At 41.2% G+C, this 16,497-nt stretch overlaps 1 protein-coding gene across 1 annotated transcript in view; it reads right to left on the reverse strand.

Annotated features, from left to right (window-relative positions):
- Window positions 1-16,497, reverse strand: part of LOC118084786 (amine oxidase [flavin-containing] B-like) — a 45,166-nt gene that overhangs the window by 10,762 nt on the left and 17,907 nt on the right. The window contains exons 4-11 of the mRNA XM_035114743.2: window positions 13,488-13,592; window positions 12,103-12,194; window positions 7,411-7,552; window positions 6,815-6,964; window positions 4,977-5,136; window positions 2,847-2,943; window positions 2,101-2,154; window positions 215-272 (exon numbers count right to left, since the gene is read on the reverse strand). Of these exons, the coding sequence (XP_034970634.2) occupies window positions 215-272; window positions 2,101-2,154; window positions 2,847-2,943; window positions 4,977-5,136; window positions 6,815-6,964; window positions 7,411-7,552; window positions 12,103-12,194; window positions 13,488-13,592 (858 nt within the window). The remainder of the gene's footprint in view (window positions 1-214; window positions 273-2,100; window positions 2,155-2,846; window positions 2,944-4,976; window positions 5,137-6,814; window positions 6,965-7,410; window positions 7,553-12,102; window positions 12,195-13,487; window positions 13,593-16,497) is intronic.

Genomic DNA, 16,497 nt, shown 5'->3' on the forward strand with positions numbered 1-16,497 from the left:
TAATCCGAGATGACTACAGTAGTCTTATAAATCTTCCAAAAGATGTCCAAGCGCTGTCCTGGGGCCCCAGAGGAAGATTCGGTGCCAGAGTATTGTCATACAAATAAATTACTAGAATTCATCTGCTAAAGGAGGAGAATGCTTGAAGCCCTGCTATCTGTATCACCAGTTCTAATTATTAATAAAACACACACAATATATATTATCCTCTTACATGCAAGGCTTCCTGTGATCCCAACACCTTTGCATAGAGCTCACAGATCCTTCTTTTCCTATAGCAGAAATACAAGAAAATACAGCTTACGTTTCTGAAACAAACTATAGTTTGCTCTGAATCTAGATGTTATTACCTTTTTTGAAGATTAACATTTAGAGGGATTGGTGCTATACATTCTAAAGGCCCTCATAAACATCATGGGTCTGAGCCTGCTAGAGGACCCCCCCCCCCACATACACAGTCTGCATACAACATCAGCGGCAACAAGGCTAGCCCTATTGCTAGGCTGCTGGCTTTCTGAGTGAGACAGCAACCTGGGGCAGCTTACTGGAGTGTCACAAACAAGTAGCAAACATTATTGTTGCATTTTTAATATGAGGGAGGGTAAAGTGGTGCTTATAGGATTTTCTGCCTTGGCCAGCCTCGGAGCGCCAGTGAATCATAGGAGGATACAAGCAAATGGACATGACCCCCTTTCCTTTCCTTTCCTTTCCTCACCCAATGGCTGATCAGTGGGATTCTCACTTAAAAAAAAAAGAAAGGCAGAAGATCTGCTTCACAAGAGTTGTACCGTATCCCCTGTGCTTGCTATGAGCCAGTTTCACATATGACTCCCATAAACTGATTGGGCACATACTGAAATTGCACAAAGGCAGAGTGTGGAACATGCATGAAAATAAGCTTCGATGCATCATTAGTGGGTCTTCTGGACATGCTCCCACATACACAAAGGCTGCTGCAGGAGGAGCTCCACCCACCCAGCCATGGATGCATAGTGCTCATCATCTGTTGCAAAGAACAAGGCTGACTCCGGGCCCACCCTCTCACACTGTGTAGTCATAGATGTTATAACTGTGCATTTCATATATCAATTTCTACGCACCGAATGAAATACTTTAAACTTAGCAAATACCAAACAACACTCATTTGGAGACCATCAAAACCATCGAAAACATCATTACTTCCTTGACTCCATTTTGTCCTGGGAGTCAGAACCTATATGAAATATATTTGCAGCTGAATCATTTATTTGTTTATTTAAAAAGAATATTTGTATGCTGCCAGCTCATGTAAAAGATACAAGCACAACAAAACACAAAAAAATACCCCTTCAAAAAAATCAGTAAAATGAATGGCTTGTCAAGTAAGTTTAAATAGCTGCATAGACCTGTTAGTGCATAAAGGTCTTTGCTGCTGAGCTTTACATGGGGCAACACTGGAACTAAGGAGGAGAAACTTGACTGGCAGTGCAACCACCTGGTCTGGCTGTAAGTAAGAAAGAAGGGAGGCGAGGGTTGGTTGAGGCTGGTGGAACAGTGCTCCACTTGCCCTAGTGCAGCGTTTCTCAACCGCTGTTCCGCGGCACACTAGTGTGCCGCGAGACGCTGGCTGGTGTGCCGCGACGTGCGGCGACGAGAAGGGCGATTTGCATTGTCACGTGCCTGGCGGCCGCCAATAAACTACACTGACCCGCCAGAAAGCAATATTTCTCCTCCTCTTTCCCAAAGCTCAGTGCAAACGAGCCTGGCGGCCGCCAATACACAGCACTGACCCGCCGGAAAGCAATATTTGGCAGGTGTTTCTTAGAGTCATAATTATAATATAGGGCGGCACAGAGTTAAATTTTTTAACTTTTTTAATGGTGGTGTGCCTCGTGATTTTTTTCACGGAACAAGTGTGCCGTGGCCCAAAAAAGGTTGAGAAACACTGCCCTAGTGGGTCAGCCTCCACTGATTCTACCACCATATGAATGAATGAATTTATTATTTCGGTCACAGACCAGTTCCAGCTCACATACAAAATCAGGGAAGTCCATTTGGGAATGGAAAGAAAGGAAAATCTTGGGCTGCCAGAAACAAAATCCAGAGGTTTATTGTTCATACCTTTCCTCCGCGGTGAGGTGAGTCAATTTTCTGCATTTCCGAGCAAGGATAAAACTAAAATACAATAATGTAGAACAGACTCTTACTTCTATCATCATAATAGAATCAATAATAATTATAGTTTAGATTAAGACCATCTGATGCCGGTGGTTTTCAATCATGTCATAAAGTCACTTTTCAAGACTTATGAAGACTCTTGTCAGGTAGCATCTTTCCACGCGATGTGACAACACAGAAACACCAGCCATCTCACTTTGTCTCTCCTTCCATGACATTGTGGTAAAGGGGAAGTATGGATTTTTCTCATGGAAGTGCCCAAGGGCACTTGACACCTGGTTGGCACAGCTTATACACAGGAAACAAGAAACTCCACACTTGCCTGTTATCAAAAAATGCGTGAAAGAATGAGGGACCCATTCTCTCTCTTTCCGTACTTCTACATAACAGATGAAAAGGTATGCAGGTTATAAACTAAATAGGTGCAAACTCAAACATCGTAGACTGAGACAAGAATTCTTCTTCACAGACAGCTTTTTATACCCCTACAGGACATATAAAGCCAATGCCCTATATTACAGTTGCATTTCCATAAAGAATGATGTTCCAACTGTATGGTACAGCTGCCCAAGTCAAGCAAGTATGGTACATGCTTAAGTCAAGACACAAATTATACTCTCTTCAAATTTCATTTCTGATTCTCTTCCTCTCTTAAAAGACTCAGAAGGCGGCTTTTCAGTATTCCTTACCCAATTATTGCTGGAAAACTTCCATCGGGTTTAGTGTCATCTAGTGTCAAACCAATAGCTGCATCCTCATCTTCAATTATCATGGTGCCACAATAATCTGAAATGGGGGTGAAAATTGAATCCCTAGGTAGTTCTAACAATATGTCACTCTCATGGCTCTAAATAATATATCTTAACAACATCTTTTGACAACAGGGGCACCACAGGAACATTAAATTTAATGCAGTGTATATGCAGCAATTTAAAAGTCAGAATACACAGCTACTTAAAGTGAAACTACATAGTGAAAGGGCCTTTAGAAAGCCCTTCTAGTATGTCCCAGGAAGAATTATTCCCGCCTAGACTAATGTCCCCAAGATCACTTAACTGTGGATATGTGGCTTTTTTGGATTTTAGTTATTCTTACACTTATTACACTTTCCTCCAATGAGCTCAAGGTGGCATGTGTGGTTCTGCCCGGTCCATTTCATCTTCACAACAACCCTGTGACATAGACCAGGCTGAGAGACAGCAACTGGTTGGAGGGTACCCAGTCAGCTTCTTGGCTTAATGGTCCAGCGTTCTAACGACTATACCAAATTGGCCTTCCGGGAGATGCCAAGAGTTGAGCCCTAAGAGTGTCCTGTACAGCCATGCACCACCCTTATGTTTGGATTTCTAGAAGTTTCTGAGATTCCTATATTGTACTCTGCAACTGTGTGAGGTAACAGCAGGCTTTGAAAAAAGAAAGAAAGAAATGGATAGTCTTTGGGTGGCTGCCAAATTCTGGGTTACCATGGTAATTCTTCAGGCACAGAGAATATCGACAACTCTTTGCATAAGAACTTGGACACCACATTAATCATAAAGATCAAAGACATAACCCCATCTTCAAAGCACCTTCCCCAGGGAGGGTCCAGTATCTTTTCAGCACTATTTGCTCAGGCCTTTTAGACTCATTTTAAAATGCTGTCTTAGTAAGGGTTATTTTGCTGCCTTTGGTTTTAATATGTGTTGTCTCTTCGTGGCTGTTCCACCATCTTAATGTTACCATTTGCTTTAATTGTTAGCTTTAATTGTTTGCTTTTAATTATTAGAATTGTTAGTCACTTTGGGATTCAAGAACACACACACTAGGGTGATGACTTTTTTACAACCTCATTTCCCTGTATCATAATTTGATGAGCTTTCATTAAAGATTAGATAAAATCTTACTTTCAAAGAGATTTGATAAAAAAAACCTCATGCATAAAATGATTTTTAAAAAAATTATTTATCAGTTTTTTTGACCATTTTTGAAGTCACTGTAAGTAGATATAAAATTGAACCCAAGCTTTAGAGTCGCATATATACAACATTATATAGGATCATCAAACAGACAAGGAAGCTTTTTTTAGCTGCAGTAACAGTATAAACGCCGCTAGAGGACGATGTTTTGCTACCTCTCCTGTAGGTTCTTTTTCCAGCATGCCCGGCAGGGTCTGCAGGCTGAGTTTTGAGGTCCCAAAAAGGGGCTTTTACCTTGCGCAGGTGTGACATTTGTATACCCTATGTTGCTAAGAACACTCCCCATTGTGGAATGTGGTGTTGTGTCCAAATTTGATACGAAATATATATAGAATTGTTAATACAATTTTATGAAATGGTAAAACGGCATACAAAAAAAGTAAAAACTCCTTCATATTTTTGAGGGGGGGAAATGAAAAAGTCATTACCCTAACACACACACTTTATGCATCTATTTCAAGATGTGGGTTGGATCCAGACTTCACCCATACTGCTGGAAGGGAATGGTGGTGGAAGACAACTTTCTCCACTCCCTCACTTCCCCTGAAGTCCCCAGAAGATTGGGGGGGGCCTTTGGAACAGCATGGGAGGGAGGGGAATAATAATAATAATAATAATAATAATAATAATAATAATAATAATAATATCACCTCCCTCCCCACCATGAGCAGGATCTGTCTGATGGATCAAAAACCTTCAGTGAAGGAACCACAGGCAGCAAGATTGTGCCTGTCTAGCTCTCCATCTATGTGTCTGTCTCTCTAAGATGATGCTGAAGAAGACGGCATGAGAACAATATGTGAGAAAATGTATACTTTAGGGCAATTCTGCATGTGCCCCTTCCCTTCAATCAGCATGAAATACCTTTTTTCCTCCAGAATGCTTCCTTGTAGTATACTATGCATTTGATGACTGATCCCATAGGAACCCGGCTGATCAACTGATTCCTCATTGAAGGCAACGGTGGGTTAAAGTGAATCTTCATACAAAGTGCTGGAGGGATGGCACTAATAACATACCGGGCCTTGAAAAGAAATGCAAAGAAAAATCAACTCTATCTTCACAGGATATTTGAAACTGCTTGTGTTATTATAGGAGACTTCATGTTACATTTCAATGAAAATTTGACTCACAAAAGAGGATACAAATTTCACATCAAGTTACAGGTCACAGAAATTTAAAGTCACAAGCAATTTTTTCAATGATGACAGGAATGGAGTCCTTAACTTTTCCAAATGGCTGAATAAATGGTTGAAAAGGCTCTTTGCAACACAAAGAACACAAGGGTAGTTTTAGATACCCAGGCGTCTCCTGGGAAAACATATAGGACAGCAGCCACAAGGAAGGAGTACAGTCACAACAGTCAAGAGAAATGATTGAAAGTAAGAAAGCACAATAGCATAAACCAGGCATCCCCAAACTGCGGCCCTCCAGATGTTTTGGCCTACAACTCCCATGATCCATAGCTAACAGGACCAGTGGTCAGGGATGATGGGAATTGTAGTCCAAAACATCTGGAGAGCTGAAGTTTGGAGATGCCTGGCATAAACCCATTAAGGAACTTGCAACCAACATGCATTTAAGCTTTACACATGAGTAATTTTTCTTTAAAAAAATTTTAAGGGGACAGAAAGGGGGTAAAAAGGGGGCAGTCATCTGGGAGAAATACTTTGGGATTCCTGCTTGCTATTGAACCCAGTGTGTTTTGACAATTCACGATTTTGGTTTTATGCACTATCCCCAGAATGTAACCCCTGCACGAGTTGCCTGTACCAAATCAATTATTGCATTGAGATATGGCAATCAAGCCATGGCTTACACACAATCTTCTACGCTTCCTCAGGGTATGAAAGGAGATTAAATCTTTAATTCTTGGTTTGCAGCAACTTGCTCACAATTTTGTTGTCCAAACCTGGCAAACCATGGTTTGTGCAAACTCTATTTGCTTCTAAACCACAATCCCAAACCATAATTCGACCTGTGGTTGAGATCTGCTTTGTGGGTAAACTATGGGGAAGGAATGAGGAAGAAAAGTTTATCATCTCTTCTCTCACAAACAGAGGAAGGAGAGGGGGAGAACATGTACAGGTCAAAGGCATAATTTATTCATGTTTGTAACAGCAAACTGTGGATATTTAACACAGTCAACTGAACACAGTCATTAGAACATTTTTGTTTGTTGGGATTTTTCGCCCAACTAACAAATGTCCTTTATATCCTCTTCTCCTTATACAGTGGAACCTCGGTTTATGAACACCTCGGTTTATGAATTTTCGGTTTATGAACGCCGCGGACCCATCTGGAACGGATTAATTTACTTTCCATTACTTTTAATGGGAAAGTTCGCTTCAGTTTATGAACGCTTCAGTTTATGAACAGACTTCCGGAACCAATTACACCCATGTTTCAGTTTATGAACGCTTCAGTTTAAGTACTTCACGGACCCGTCTGGAACGGATTAATTCACTTTCCATTACTTTCAATGGAAAAGTTCGCTTCAGTTTATGAACGGTTACTCCGCGGACCGTCTGGAACGGATTAATCCACTTTCCATTACTTTCAATGGGAAAGTTCGCTTCAGTTTATGAACGCTTCAGTTTATGAACAGACTTCCGGAACCAAATGTGTTCATAAACCGAGGTACCACTGTATGACGAAAAGAGAATCCATGTATATATTAGAACTGTAAGCTTTTAAATCACCTCGTATGTTTCATGATCCAGTGTCTCCACAATGACACTTCCATCAGTCTGATCAATGGAGGTAACAGGCTTCTCTAGTTTAACCAGCTCTCCTAGATACTCCATGATCTTCTCACAAATTTGGCCAGAACCTCCAATGAATTTCCTCTCCTGGAAGAGAGAAAAAACACACAACATAGTTCAGCAGACCAAATTGGTCGCTTAAAATGATACCCAGATGGAACAGATGAACCACAATGGAATCCCCTTCATATTAATATTTTTTCTTTTGGCTGGGCTACACACACCCAGCACCTTCACATGTTGAGCATGAAGGTCCAAATGTGGCTTCTAGCCATGTTTGGAAGCCTCTGTGCAGCTAAGAATCCTGTTATTGGGGCTTTCAAGCTAGAAGAGGCTACTAAGCACATTCAGCCCCCTTCAGACCATCCAAATAAAAATATGACTGTCAGAGATGGTGTGGCCAGTGCGTGGAGAACATGGAGGGCAGATTCTGCCCTCTGGAGACATTCAACCCTCACTCAATCAAGTCTGAAATTATTGCCATAATGGTTGAACACAAATAACCGGGGGAGGGGGGTTCTAGTTCACTATACCTGGCCTCCATTGGTTGTTGAAAATATCCTGGATGTCCCACCGCACTGTTTAACATACCACAGGAACCACAGAGCGGAGACCTCATGGGGCTCAGAGGTAACATCGACATTGACAAACAGAGTAGCAAACCGCCTGGCAGCACTGCACACAAATCCAAAAAAAAGAGAGGAATAATGTTGAGTCTGGGCTCTCCCCCTGCCCTGCCTTCATTACAGGTGTGGAGATGCAGGATTCTTGCTGGACAGCTCTTACTGCATGCACAGGGAGGGGTGGCTAATATCTCCATTCTCCCTTTTCATGTAACGGGGTGGGGGTGGGATCTCAGTTCCAATCATGGTGGGAGGGTGAGATTAGTCTGCCCTCTTCTGAGATGCCTTCCCAGTAAGAACCGAGCTACACGCATGCCTGCTGAGTATTTAAAGAAAAACAAGATATGCCACTATCTCCAGGGCACACCATGAGAGGACAGCAAATGGTTAGTTAATTTATAGGGAGGGAAAGAGGTGTTTTTCCTGCCTCAGGTGCCAAAATAACTTCACCAGGCTTGGGTATTAATCACTTTAACATGGGAAGGGGCAATGCTCCACTTTGGCAGTCCTACATTCAACAGCTACTGAATGGATGTGTGTGTATGTGCATACATGTACATGTATACTTACAGTGTGTGTGTGTGTGTGTGTGTGTGTGTGTGTGTGTGTGTGTGTGTGTACACACACACACACACCCCAGTGGACTGCAGCTAAAGATTTCTATCATAGCTATAAATGCCCTGTTGAATGGTCCTTTGAACTTTTCATTTACTGTTCCACTTGAGACTATCAAATAATTCATGTATTGAAATGATTACTTTTTTATTTAAAAAACCCCACAGCTTTAGAATTTTAATTCTTTTATAAACCAAGGGAGCCAAGAAAACATCAAATAAGTGAAAACCAATGAGAAAATATTATTCAGGCAATGCTATTTTTTTTTCTGATTAGTTCTTTCCAGAAACCAGCACGTCCCATTTGTTCCTACCTGAAAGAGCACACTGTGCTTAAGGAAAGTGTTGGCCTCCAGGGAAGCCTGACATTTTGATCTTTTTTGTGCATGATTTTGAGAGCAGAGTATTATTTCTAAATGATCAACCACTGAAATAGCAACACTGCAATTGCATGCAATATTTATTACATGTTTTCACATATTGCTGTTATTTATTTATTTATTTATTTATTTATTTATTTATTATTTATTACATGTTTTCACATATTGCTGTTGCTGTTCATCACCTTCTTGAGGTGCCTCAAACAAACAAGGCAATAAATAAGTGACCCAAAAAGGCCGAGAGTTCTTTCCATGATATTCGAAAAGCAAAGGAGTGAATTAAATATTTGCCTGGCATATAGACTAATATTTTGTTATGAGAGAACCATAACTGGAAGCAATAGACTAGAGGCGAAAAATTTCCCTTGTTGTTTTTTTTAAATTATTTTTAGTATTTTAAGAAATTAAGAGGAAACAAGGAATGCTTCAGTACTGTACTACCATCTTGGCAAAGGATGGGGACAGGACACAAAAATCCCCCTTAATGTTATAACCACTGTAACCATCAGTGATCTGGACGCAGAGTCAGAGGCTACAAGGGCACCAGATGGGGAGTCAGTGGAGGGCTCAGAGCTGATTGCTGAAGATAGGGAGACCATTGCACCTGAGATGGTGGGACAGGAGCCCCCAGAGGAACTTTCCTATAAGACTCTCATGGGCACCTTCCCCTGACCCTGGAGCACCAGCTGCCTCCCAGTGCATGTCACCAGTCCAGCAGCACAAGCAATGCACCAGGAAGGGAGGCTATGGAACAGGTGAGAAGTGACTGTGCACAGGCCAGAGGGTTGGGTCTTTAAATCAGTAAAGCTCACTCAAGGAAGAGGAACCTGGAGTCCGGAAACAGAGGCATAAAAGACCCCAGTCTGCTCCCAACCTTTACTGGAGCAAGTTGCTCACTTGGAGCTGTCCATGGTCCAGTCTTTATCTGCCTTGCCTCCTTCTCCATGGAATCTGGCATCAGACCAATACAGGGCACATAAGTAGTGCACAGTCCTAGATTCTTTCAATCTACCGTTTCTGGCACAATGTTGGAAGAGCCTCCCAAATCTCCCCCATGTCCAAATATTTGTTCAATATTTCAGAAGTGGGTGATCAGAAGCACCTCTGAGCACACCATGCATCACATGCAGCTCGGTGGATTTTGTCCTAAATAACAGCAGTCTTCAATCCTAAGTAGGTTAGTGGTACAACACATGCTTTCAATCTGTGGCATGTCTACAATCCTGGGAATATCCAGGTAAGGCTAGAAAAGACTCATGTGAGCAACCCTAGAGAGCTGCTGCAAATCAACATAGACCAGGAGTAGCCAACGTTGTGTCCTCCAGATGCTGTTAGACTGTAACTCCCAACAGCCACAACAATGATGATCCGAATGATCAGGGACGATGGGAGTTGCAATTCAGCAACACCTTTGACTGGATTGGCTATCCCTGGGGTAGACAATGCTGAGCTGGTTGGACCAGTGATATAAACAGCTTCCCATGTTCCTTTGACTTCTTGCTCTTATGTTCCAATCAATCCAGAACCAGTGCTGTGCCAAAATACTTCTCCAGAGGTTTATTTCCCTGTGAAAAGAGTCCTTTTTTCCTGCCTCATTCTCAGGGCACTTCAGCATTTCTGTGGGTGTAGGATTTTGAGCTTGCCTTATAGTTTAAGAGAGTAGTGTGTGCGCATCTTTCCAGAAAACATTTATTCACCTTGGTGCAGCCTCCCTGGCTGCCCCTGATTCCTCATCCGAAAAGCCCCATGGAATGAGCTATCTTATGATGTGTTCCCCTGGGCTTTAATTGAAGCATGGGTACCTGGGCAGGCTGCAGAGTGCAGACTACTGGTGAGATGATTTGCAGAATAAAAGAAAGGACACTCAAGCCCACCCATTGGCCACCTTGAAAGCAAGGTAAGCACAACAAAAAAACCTGTACCCTATCCATGAAAATTTCACCAAAATCTTCTCTCGGTTTTGATTATTTTTGAATGCAATTTCTTAACACTTGATAGAGAATGTTTAAAAAGTGAGAGAGAAAATTAGCACAGCACTCTTTTAGAACATCAGTGCACACATGCCATGGTAAAGACTGCATGCATGCGCTTCATGTCTCTGGAAGGTTTTACTTCCATGCCTTTAGAATTAACTATACATACAGGGAAATGGATGACTTCTTCTATTTAATGTGTGTGTAGTATGGCCCTTGTGTGATTCATCATTTGAAATATGTAAAGTTTATAGGGAATTATCAAACACACATAGCTTTCTGGCTGCATTAGCGCTTGCTGGACCTAACTAGGCACCTAATAGTATATGTCATGCATCTCATTCCGGCATGCAATGTCATATAAAGGCAAATTTGTTCAATTTGTCAACAGAATGGAAGAAAAATGGAGATTACCCTTCAGCTCCATTGCATCCTATAGAAGGGAAGCCATTTCAAAAAACATAAATCTTGATCACAAGGCAGATCAAATGCATAGAAGTACATGAAACATGCACATCAATAGGTTTCTAATAAGAGAGAGAGAGAATTGAGGTTCACCCAAAGGTCTTTCCTGGGGCTTAATATGAGATAGGACTCAGTTTGCATAGAAACCATTGGTTTTAATTCATTTTATCTAAACCACATTCCCCTGGAAGAGCAGGAGGTCTCACAACCCTGCCAGCTGAACATTGACTTAGGAATGCTCACTGCAAAAACAAAAGCGTTAAGTGCTAGAAACACAAATGCAGAAACAGAAAAACAAGAAAAGCCTAACACTAAAGCAGGGGCAGTGAACTGGATCCAGTGGGAGAGCAAGATCCAACCTTCCACAAGCCACTTCGACAGGCTGGCAGGGCCACCCATCTGTCAATTACCAGGTATCATATGACACCAGGTAATTTAAAACATTCATGAAGAACTGGGAACACCTACTGAGCCAGATAGGGAGACATGGGCAGACCACCTTAGCCCATGGCTTATAGGCTCCCCACCACTGATGGAATGTTGCTTGTGTGGTGCTGTCACAGAAGAGTTCTTAGAAATGACCTCTGGTGGAAAATGGGACTAACAAATTGACCAGAGTTGCTAAGAGAAAATAGATGAATCAGCTCCCAGATTTATTTATTTTTTTAAAGGGCTGTGGCTTTCCAGATGTTGTTTGGCCATTGTCCATGCTGGCCAAGGCTGCTTGGAGTTGGTACAAAATCATACTTTGTAAACCATGGGTTGCTTAACCCCGATCTATTTCCCCTGTTGCTAGTTTTATGGTGGCAGATAACAGTTTTATTTCTAGGAGCATTTGAAGTCCTCTGAATTGCTGTTTGGGGGTTTGGAGTTTTCCACTGCTAGTCTGTTTTGTTTATCTTTTTTTTTACTGTTGCTAAACTCCACAGAGCTTACATGAGTAGGCATGTGTATGATCACACTGTCAGAACGATATAGGCACATTTCCACATGCACATTATTTCACTGTATCTCCCAACTGTGAACACAATTCATCATTCACTATGATAAAGATTAATATTACTGTAGCAAATAGATAGCGTTACTTTCTCAACTTGGGATGGAAGTGTTTGCTCTAGGTACTGTTGCTACTGAGCTTATCAATATGGAATGTATAAAACTGCATCTTACTTTGTCCAGCACACTTTGTCTATCAATTCTCGCATAGTCATTTTGTCCCATTCCTCTGCATGGGGCGCCTTCCATGGCGCTTCATTGGGAATCTAAGAGAGAAAGAGAGTCACGATTCAAGAAGCAAGCCACAGATCTCCTATTTAGAAATCATTCACTCTCTTCACTGGCTCCATTGCTTTCTCCACACGAGCGCCATACTAGTTCACTTCTAGACTACTTAAGACTTTAGAAGAAGAATCCTAACAGGATTCTCTAGAAAAATAAACAAAAGAGTTTCATTTATCCATGACACCAAAGAGTTTTTACCTTCTGCAAAGCCCTCTGCTTCCCAGTTTAGTAAAAGAAAATAAAGCCTTTGTGCTTTGGGAATGTATTCTGCCTATCAAACTGCGGTGTTCAATGGTCTAGACAGATTTTCATTGAGAATTTAAAAATACTATATAGCATATTTTAAATTAATTACGCCCTGTACTCTTTTTATTTGGTTTCCCACACAATAACCTATTAAGTCTGCAATGTTATATACCCTTACTTGGGAATAAGTTTGAAATAGCTCATTGAGAGGGTATGGATACAATGCTATGGATAGAATACTGAACCGAGCATCATGTGCATAATGGGCACTGGCAGTCACCTCTGGTGCAGCTGCGAGGAAGAGATAAGAAGCATTGACTCCAATTTCAATTGAACATGGCCTGCCAATATATCCAAAGTGAGATAAATGCTGCTTAGTTTGAACTTTGATTTATCCTAACAAGCCAACATCCAGCCATGTCTTATGGGCCTTGCTTGTTCAGATAAACCATAATTAAAAGAAACTAACTGCACTTCCTAGTTCAGACCTAATATCAAGCTGTGGTTAGGTGAAATGGAAGAGGACACTGGAGGAGGAGAGGAGATAGGAGCCCATTCATTTATTGCTAAATGTGACGACTCATTCTGCATTTTTGTTTTTTTGTTTTAAACCATTTAGAACTATGAAATGGATTGGCTTTTATCTGCACATTTTTTGAATTAATTCTTATGCTATTTATAGCCTGTATATTTATTTAGTCCTGCATAGTTCAAACAAATTAGTTTGCATAGGATTGCAGTATTTATGGTTTGTTAATTTTTATTGTATAAATTTATATACCACATGATTGTTTTTATTACAAAAAACCCCTCAAAGTGGTTATCTTGATTATTTCTTTATCTTGAAATTAGATTTGCATGTCTGCTTCCCTGTCAAAGGCAATTTTGGGGGGTCAAAGGCAAATTTGTAGTGTGAAGGGGTGAGAGAGAGAAAAGAGTGTGTTCTGGAGCAGGGCTTATGGGCACTGAAGCTCAAATGAAAGGCTTCTGATAGAAGTCACCAGTCTGGACAATAAACTGGAGTTTACCTCCTTCCCCATTTCATCCATTGTCCTCCACAAATTGTTGTAATCCAAATAGGCAATGGGATTCCACATTGGAGGGAAAGGGCCTTTGAACGGATAAGATTTGCCCTGCAAAACAGAAGAAGTAAGAAAAGAAAAAACTCAAATCCATTTGCTTATTTTCCTCTGTTTTGATTGAAAACAGGATGCAATTCAATACAGAAGATCCGTTTTAGAGAACAGATCTTTCAAATGAATATACAAAACAAGTCCTTGAGACTGCCATTAAAAAAACACCACATTCTACCCAAGTTGATGCAAATAACTCTTCTTTGAATCATACATGTAGGCAGCCAACCAGGGCAGGAGCACCTTATCCACCTTTTTTGGAACTTGCAGCTGACCCTGGAAGAGGAGGGGAAAGTCCATCATTATTCCTCAACTCCTCTTCTTGAACCTCCTGCAGACCATCGTTGGATGAGCTTTTTAAATGGCAATGATAGGCACAGCTCAGGCTTTTATCACACTAACCAAGCAGTTTCCTAAGATGGAAAACTCCGGGCCAATCCGTACCTTATACCTTAAAGACCTTTGGGGAAGGGTCATAGCTCCATGGTACAGCATCTGTTTTGCATGCAGAAGGTCCCAGGCTCAATCTCCAGGTAGGGCCGGGAGGGACCTCTGAAATCTCAGAGTTGTTGTCAACAATACTTAACTAGATAGACTTGGTAGAAGGCAGCTTCCTATGCTCCATACCAACTTATTTACATATCCCTCTAACCTCCCTTTAACATATAGATCAGCAACACACTGCCTGTGGCAAAGGTGAAGGAGGGAGGTCTGTCTCTTTGACTTCCAACTGCTGGCACTGCTGCTGGTGAATGCAGGATGGATTGAGACCTTTGGGCAGGAGATGAGCCAGGAATTCTTCTCCGGTTTGGATTCTAAATCTGAAGCAGAATAATTCAGGAACTCTTAACACACATCAGTGAGCTTTGCTGATAGCCCCATTTATTAGTTTAAAATATTCAGGGCATACATATAAAGGACATAGCATTAGAAATGGACACATTAGCTAAAAATCTGTACTATAAATCAGTGAAAAAAAATTTAGGCTAGGTTGGCCTCCTTGTTTCCATCTAAACAGCCAAACTGCCACCCGCATTTGTCTTAATTGGATTGTAGATTATGCTGCTTGTGTGTGTGTGTGTGTGTGTGTGTGTGTGTGTGTGTGTGTGTAATATCAAATTTTAATAAGTATTTGATTAAGTGTCCAGTTAAACTGGCAAATTAATTGAAATGAACTGCTAAACAAGCAAGATAATATGATTTAGAATGTTAATAGATTGATCACAACAGGAATCATTTGATAGGAGAGATTTTGTGGATCAGTGTTATGTCCTATTTTATTTAGTGTCTTTAACAATAATCTTTGGTGAAAGGTAGCTAGCATATGTAAAGTGTGCAGTTGTTATAATTCATTGCCTTTGCAGCTATTTCTTTAAGAAAAGCCCCTGAGAGGCTAGAAATATCAACTGTACATACAGCACATTAAAAGCAGATACATTTTTTTATTAGCTTAAAGTCTTTAGAAATTGAATTCAAAGAAAAGTAGTAAAAGCAAAACCATGGAGACAAGGAATGGCAAACCTGGCCTGCTTGAAAAAGTACACTGTATTGGAAAAGACAAATTGGATGACCTGAAATAATATGTTCTACTTTACTGGAAAAAATACCAAGTTCTTGGAACATCTTACAAGAATTTTATCCGTTTAGCACTGTTTGTGGAATGAAAACCACCTTAGATGCCCCTGTGAGTGATCTATTCCCAGAAAGAAATGGGGAGGGGCTGATGAGGTTGATCATCTTAAAAAAAATATTTCATTATGTATGGCTGGGTGTGGGTGGTGCCGTGGTCTAAACCACAGAGTCTAGGGCTTGCTGATCGGAAGGTCAGCAGTTTGAACCCCCGCGACGGGGGTGAGCTCCCGTTGTTTGGTACCAGCTCCTGCCCACCTAGCAGTTCAAAAGCATGTCAAGTGCAAGTAGATAAATAGGTACCTCTCCAGCAGGAAGGTAAACAGCGTTTGCGTGGGCAGCTCTGGTTCGCCAGAAGCGGCTTAGTCATGCTGGCCACATGACCTGGAAGCTGTCTGCGGACAAACGCTGGCTCCCTCGGCCTATAGAGCAAGATGAGCATGCAACCTCAGAGTCATCCACGACTGGACCTAACAGTCAGAGGTACCTTTACATTTATGGCTGGATTGGGAATTGGAAATACCATACTGTAGAGGTTCTGAACAGAGCCAGGGAAGGCTCGGTGGATGGAAAAGTGAATAAGCTGAGACTCAATCCAGTAATGGCTGGTAGTAATTATGGCTATGTACTACCTCTCATATCAGTGTGCCTCTGAATACCTGAGTATCAATTGGAGAAGCTCTTTCTGATATCTGTTTGGCCACTGTGGGGACAAGATGGGGCTCTGGTCAGATCCTGCATAAGTCTTTTTATATGCTCTTATTTTCAGCTTTTAGAAAAGGCCTTAGCCCATGTTCCAGTGGCTGGGGAAAACCTGAGAAGGATAACAACATCTCAAGTCATCTTGACTCTAATATTTATGCTTTAATTAGGTCTCCAAAGAAAGGTTTGAAAATGAAAAACGAAAGCAATTTTACCCAGTCATTTAAAATCCATTTAAGCTGTTCTACTCCGATCTCTGCACATGGAAATGGCCATTTATTTTGTGGAGCATGTCAAGGATGAGAATAAATCACAGTATTTACCTCTTACACATGTATCTCCAGCCATAAAAGAGATGCCACAAAATTGAATGTGTTCCAATACAGCAATCACGTACTTTGGGGCTAATTAAGTCTGAATGCTCCAGCTGCTTTGCATATTTTATTCATGAACAAGAAGACGGCAAACAACATTTTAATAAACAGTTCCAGAGCAGGAATGAAAATGGACAAGGCTTGAGAGAGCCTTGCAAAGTTGTAATTCAATGGTTAGAGCCAAGGAAGAAGGTAGACTA

The sequence above is a fragment of the Zootoca vivipara genome, chromosome 4 (genome assembly GCF_963506605.1).
Source record: "Zootoca vivipara chromosome 4, rZooViv1.1, whole genome shotgun sequence".
Lineage (NCBI taxonomy): Eukaryota > Metazoa > Chordata > Lepidosauria > Squamata > Lacertidae > Zootoca > Zootoca vivipara.